The following is a 7,102-nucleotide window of genomic DNA, read 5'->3' on the forward strand; positions in this document are numbered from 1 at the left end:
AAGAGAGAGAGAGCGAGGGCAGACCAGGGAAAAGGTGGTTACATACTGTACACGCATGTGCATATGTGTGGGTCTTTGCACATGTATAAACGTCATTGCCAGTGAGAAAAAGCTGTTCCTTAAGAAAAACAAACAAATCAAGTCTGTGACATTAAAATGTACAAGCACCTTTACATAGCTGAGAGGCCAAAGGTCAAAAGGCAGGAAATAGAGAGACGTTTTTTATGTGTTTGAGTGTGTATGCATAGAAGTCCAGAGTGATGCTTTTCATGTGTCTGTCTATACATGCGTGCGTGCATCTGGTTTGTGTGGCATGTGTGTGCTTGCATGCGTGTATATATATATATATATATAAATATGGTGTCTTTGTGTCAACCCACGAGTGATCCAGTTAATGTGTTTGTGTATACATGTAAAATAAAATGCCTTTTGGGTTAACTCTCCAGTCCTCAAATGCAAACTGCACGTCAGGATGAAGTCTACAAGGTGTCTGTATGCTTTAATGGGGTGTTTTAATGTGTTTTTACATGTCTTTCATTCAATTTTCTTTGGGATGAAGCTATTTGAACACAGAAGAGAAGGCAGGTTCACAATAAAAAGAAAGATTTAGGTGGTATGTACAGACTTTCACGAATGGCCAATTGCACAGCAGGACTATATAAATGTTTTATTTCCTGCAACCATCTGGAATAAACAATTCCTTCTGCTGCACAACAACAAATATTTTTAAACCATTCCTGAAGTTGCACATCTGCTTGATTTGCACATGGGAATCAAAATTATTATTATCAGTTATTGGTAAATATTGATGCTTCTTTTCAATATTTAATATTTTAATACATAACAATGCATTTGTGTTTTGACTGTAAAATAGCAAGGACATATGTAATAAGGAAATACAGTAGTCATTTCTAAAAAATACCGTCAGAGCAGCGGGAAGATATTTATTTATCAGAAAGTCAGATGCTCTGTGACTTGAATGTAGTGTTCATACATAGAAGGCACAAACTGGGACTAACCTAAAATATCGCATATCATTATATTTTACAAATGCCGTCATATAATGTGTTAGTCTACCTTTTCCAAAGCTTGATAAGCTGTCATTGAACACACACTGTCTGATAGCCGTACCAGTCCTGTCTGGCTATGACGTGTTTTGTCATAGATGAATCACTGACTGCAGCATTACTGGGTGGAAGCCATGGATAATACACTAATTCTTATAATTATTTGTGTAATATACAGACACAAAAGGCATTGCTAATAATCTCTATTGTGTTGATACTACATTCTGAAGTAATAAATCAGAAACTAGCAATAAAATTAAATAATAAATAATACATAGAGTGTGTGTGTGTTTGTGTGTCCACATATTTTGCATGCGTGTAGAAGAAGTCCAGATGTGTTACCAACAGATGGATGGGTCAGCCTCAGTGTGAGACTGGAGCAAGGGAAATGAAAAGGCCACAGAGAGGGATTTGGCTCTTTTAGCAGCCCACTGTGACTCGAATGGAGAGGCTGTGGAGTAAAAGCCTGAATGGAGCTTATGTGCAGGATACGCCCCGACCCCTTCTCACTGCCTCTCGCACTGGCAGCCACGTCTCTTTTTGGGAACGACAGGGCAGGGGTGGGTGGGGGGACAAGATTTAAGGGACGAGGAAAGAAAGCAGGATGAAAGAAGGAGAGGAGAAGAGCAAAGAGGAAAAGGCAGATGGGAAATAGAGAAGAGGAGAAAGGGAGCAGGAGGGGAGGGATTGTGCTCTGCTATCCTTGTGGGTGTAAATATTTGCTGTTCTGCTTGTCAGAGTAGCATTTACCGGGACGGGTTGACTCCTGGTCCTTTAGTGGAATACTGATGAGGCCATGGGCACTGGGGAGCAGGGAGGGAGGGAGGGAGGGGGTGGGGTGTGTGTGGGTGTGGTGGGTGTGTGTGTGTGTGTGGTGTGTGTGTGTGGTGTGGTGTGTGTGGTGTGTGTGTGTGTGTGTGTGTGTGTGTGTGTGTGTGTGCGCCCGCGCAAAAGGGCGAGAATTAAGTTGAATTCAAGCAGAAGAGAAGAGAGTTGAGAAATCTGGCCGTGAAGGAGTCAGGACGTGTGCAGAGAGCAGCTGTGGAGTGTTCCCCAGCAGTGCCCACCATGGCTGCTTTTTCGTTTTTCCAGAAGTCACTCAGGCTGGCTGCCCCGAGGGCTGGCCCTCTGCCACATATGAAGCAACACCCAAACAAATAACAGACTAATCAGCGGGGCGAGACCTTCATTTGGCTTCAGCTGACTGGATTTGACCCAGTTCAACTTTGTTTCTGAAAACTTGTAATGTGTTCAGTGGGATTGTCTGTGTGTTCAGAACTCTGACTAATCTGAATCTTCTGCCAATACAGCCCATGACTTTTCTGTAATTTTCTGTAGCTAGCGGAACGTTGCGGTCTCTACTGTCACATGTCTTTTTTAACCATCATTTCCACTTCAGAACCAGAGCACATGTTGAAGCAGCCAGCACAGAGTAAAACAATAATTAGCAGAGAAGAAGCTTTAATAAACTGTTCACTAGTCTAATACTTATCTTTGATCTACTGCAATAGGCATGTACAAGCATAGAAATAGGAAATGCGTGGGCATGGTAACCAATAAGCAATGCTTAATGGGTATTATCAGCATGTCGACACATGTCTTTGACCAATTGGTTTCTGTTAAAGGTCATTGAATTAATGTCAACCATGTCACACAATCACAGAGCACATTGACTCCCCACTAATCTTCACTGCGAGCATGCATTAGCATTCAGCCACATTAGCATGTCCAAGGCTGGTTCCTGCCAGACGTTATCCAGATTAATCTAAATATTCGCCTTCCCTTACACTGTTGGCACAGAAAAGCGGCACAGTGGGTAGGTCAGCACGTATCAGGTTTGCTAATGGATCCTCGCTCTCTCTCTCTCTGTGTTCTGCCAGGTACTTCCCCATGGGCCACCCAGTGTCAGTGCATCTCTACTTCCAGTCGGACCAGTTCCAGGGCTACCTGGTCAAGCACCACGCCACCAATCTGGCAACTAGCAAGCTTGAGACCATGGAGACCTGGGTGGTACCCAAGAAGAACTTTAAGCTAGCCACCCCTCCCAGCAGCACGTTCAGCAGGTTGCAGTTCGCAGAGGTGAGTCATTATATAGCCCGTGTGGTTTAGCATTTCTTTTTAATTTACATTGAAGTCATTTGTTTGGCATAAGTCACAAAATGATCAGTCAGCCATTGCCAGTGTCAGGAAATGAGTTCCATTGAAACCCTAAGTACTACATAGTAAGATTAAATAGAAAAACACATTATTGTTACACTGACATTTTCCTTGCATCACATGCTCCAACAATCAATTAGTCAATTTGTATTTGTCACATGAAATCGTACAAGGTGCACGATTTATCATGGAGCAGAATGTGGCCATCCGATCGGCACATTGAAAAACAGTTTAGGCGAAAGTACACCACAGCTCCCAACATCCTGCTTTTAAATTGACAGAGGCCAACCAGCTCACTGTCCGACACCTGCACACTGGCTATCAGGTTACCCAACAGAGAATTTGCAATTGGTGTTCATTTACTTCGCAGTTGTCTGGTGCCTCCTCTGATGTAAAGATGGAGATGAATGGAGAGATGACCTGTGCTTGTCGGCTTAGTTGGGATCGTGGCCATTGGTCGTGGCTGATGGCCACTACCACCTTTTCCGCTGTGTTTACTCTAATGTTTATATTTAAAAAACTTTAACTTGGATACTGGTGAGTTGATATCCTGATGAGCGAGGACACAGAGATGGTCTTTCTAGCTTGAGCTCATCTTCTCCAACTTTTCCACGATGTTTATTCTGTTTAGCTGGCTAGCTAGCCCAGGCTAGCAAAATCGGCAGGAGACTGGCAGGTTGATTTCCCATCCTGATGGGGGACTCATAGCCACATGCCATCACCGTCCAGCGTCGACCACATGGAGCACAACTAATGTTTGTAAAATAGACAAGTCTGCGTACAGTTTGTAGAGCTGACGTAGAGGCAACTGGATAAGTCCGTGCCTTCTATATTAGATCTGGAATTGACAGAATGACACAAAAATCAGCATAAAAACATCTGTGAGATCACCCTACAGCAATCATCACAAACACATGATTGAAGCACACAGCTCTTCAGGATATTATTAGAGGTGAGACATACAGCTCAGTGCCATGGTGGCTTTATATTCATTGCAATGGCAACCTTGCCAAGACTCAGGGCAGCATCGCACATCCCCACACAATTAAACTGGTGCCTGTAATGGCCTTGTAAAATGTAAATTGATTGAATTCCTCCAAGTTTATAGGGATGAGCGCTTCATGTGCTGCTTATTTGTTGTTTCCTAATAGAACGTCTTCTCACCTTCACACTGGAATGCTTCCCTTGATTGTCTTGTTATGTTAATCTGTGTTTCTGTTTACCACAACGCCTGTTTAGGATACAGCAGCTCAGCTGTGATGTGACAGCCACAGTGTGTCTTTTTAAAAAGGCCAAAATTAACCGAGTGAATGTAAATTGACCTCATTCTCTGGTTTATCATGCAAAGCTTTGTAGGAAGCAGAAATGCCAACAAACTTGAATGAATTTGTTTGTGCCCGCGGACACACCTGGACACGCCTTGACCCTGTTTTACAGCTTCCAGCTGTGTGTAAGTGAGTTCAAAAAGATCCAGACAGCCATGCGGGTTCCTCTCACTAAGCCCTGTATGTGTGCGTCTAGCCTGTGAAACCATGAGTGACAGAGAAGTGATGTGTGCTGTGGCTTTTATCTGGATGCTCAGCCTGAGAAAACGTTGACTGTCTGGCACTGTGCAGTGGCTGTCAGTTAGTCAGTCTGTCCACCTGTCATTCAAAACGCAAGCAGAAAGAGCTGAATAAGACGGCATGGCGTAGTAGCAGTAACTGCTTAGCAGATATGACCCATTATACTAAAGCTATACGCTGGAGTTTGCCAGATAAACCATACTGTACGGTTGGCTTAACAATGTGTTCCCTGTCCTCCTTTAGATATAAAGGAAGACAGATACGTCTTTCTTTTCACTCCTCTACTGCCGCCTCCCAGCTGCCTTTATAGGCCTTTTTACAGCATGATTTAGTGTTGGACCACTTACAGCCCACACAGTTAAAATTAGTATCTCACCTCAAGTCAGACTTGACATTGAGAGGCATATTACTCTTTTTTGGACAAATCTTTTTCAGTAGAATGACTGACTGACTTTGATTGATGCTTTAGTCCTCAATCTACCACAGTGTACATACATACTGTGGTAGAGGATATACAGGGGGTGACAAAATAACAATTTTATGTATTCCAGGACAGCAACCTACGGCCTCAAAAATTATGCAAGATTGGAATTAACATTTGTTGGACATAGTCTCAAAATGAATTGAACATCAATAAATGAGCTTAAAAAGGTGTTACGGCAATACTGTATTGGATACTGTAAGGTATTGGATACTCTGATTTGAAATGTGGTGGATTTGGAATGTAATGTGACTGCTTCCTGTATATTTGCAAGACGAAACTTGCTATTCCAAATATAATTTCAAAGGCTATTTGTTTCCAGTCTTTATGCTACACTAAGCTAACCAGCTGCTGGCTTCATGTCTGTTTTACAGAAAGTGGTATCGAATTTCCAATCTAATTCTCGGTAAATAAGCAGTAAGCACATTTCCCAAAATGTTGAACGATTTACTTAATTCTGTTTTGATGCCTCACAGAAATTATCCTGGTCTCTGTCTTGCCCTGTCTGTTCTCCAACCGTCCTTCCTAATTCATTGCACCACAGTGTATCTTTATTAGCAAGCATCCAGCCGTCTTACCCATAGTCCCTCAGTAGTGTAAACGTGTCCCGGGGGAGTCTTCTGGTGCTGCTGGTGAGCACCTGCTTTTGATTACCCTCAAAAAAGTGCCACTAATAAGCCTCTGAATCAGGCCTCCCGGGGCATTGATGCCCTTTGGTTTTAAGCGGGGCCAGATGTAGACTAAGGCTGTCCATGCTGCTGCTTGATTACATTGACCTCCTGTCTTTTTTAATGAAGGTGTGGGCGCCAACAAGCCGGCAACGTGCAGAAAAGGTCTGCAGGGTTGCCAGGTCAGATGAAAGAAATGGAATAGAGAATAGAGGTGGATTATGAGATGGGAGCATTTTATGGTTTCTATTACCAGTAAATCAGGTATAGAATTGAGCAGAGGATGAAACATGTAATATGGGTAATCAATAGGAATGATGGGTTTCTCCTTTTGCTTATCAGGTCAACAGCAGAGGATAAATGAGGGTTGAATCTGCTGAAATGAACAGTTGTTGACAGTAATTGCTGGTTATGAAGGGAAAATCTGAGTAATTGGTTCAACTGCGTAAACCGGCCCATAGAGAGATGGGGGGAAAAAGGGGGATAGAGGTCACAGTGAGGTTGCCAGATCAGCATTACTTCCACAGAAAGCATGTCCTTTTAAGTATAGCCATGAGCAAAAGAATGTCATAAGCCCCCAACTTGGTGAGTGGTCATGAGGCTTGATTGGGTATTGGTCTTAAGCCAAAGCGTATTGGGGAGTAGGAGCAAGGGACAGGTTTATGTGTGGAGGTCTTGGTAAGCTGGAGGCTGAGGCTGTAATAGGTCAGAAGTTAATCCCTGTTTGACCCAAACTGGAAGAAAGGATTTCGTGCTACTGGTGGCTCTGTCTAGTACCTGTAGATATTAATTTAAGTTAACCACCCAGGGGCGCACGGATAGCTCAGTTGTTCCACCTCTCTCTCCCCTTTTGTTTCTTCAGCTGACCTGTAAATAAAGGCTTAAAAACGACACACAAAAATCATCTTTAAAAAATCACCCAGAGAGTGATACCTTAGTTACAGAACAAATAATGTCAAACATTTAAAGCAATAAGCTTTGTAAATGTAGTTTCTGCAAACTTTTAGCTGATGTAAATAGTAGTGCAGTGTATTTGAGTGGGCATAAGGACATCAAGCTCTCTGCATATAAATACAATAGGTCAATAAACAGTACTGTGTATTCAGACTTTGTTTGGTAGGAATTGCGTACAGTATATTCCATATGTGTGTGTGTGTGTGTGTG

General features: G+C 42.8%; 1 protein-coding gene across 1 annotated transcript in view; it reads left to right on the forward strand.

Moving 5' to 3' along the window:
• The window catches only part of xylt1 (xylosyltransferase I), an 82,707-nt gene that overhangs the window by 69,199 nt on the left and 6,406 nt on the right, over positions 1-7,102 (forward strand). Inside the window, exon 9 of the mRNA XM_032542244.1 lies at positions 2,948-3,146. Coding sequence (XP_032398135.1) covers positions 2,948-3,146 — 199 coding nt within the window. The remainder of the gene's footprint in view (positions 1-2,947; positions 3,147-7,102) is intronic.

This window comes from Etheostoma spectabile, chromosome 2 (genome assembly GCF_008692095.1).
Source record: "Etheostoma spectabile isolate EspeVRDwgs_2016 chromosome 2, UIUC_Espe_1.0, whole genome shotgun sequence".
Lineage (NCBI taxonomy): Eukaryota > Metazoa > Chordata > Actinopteri > Perciformes > Percidae > Etheostoma > Etheostoma spectabile.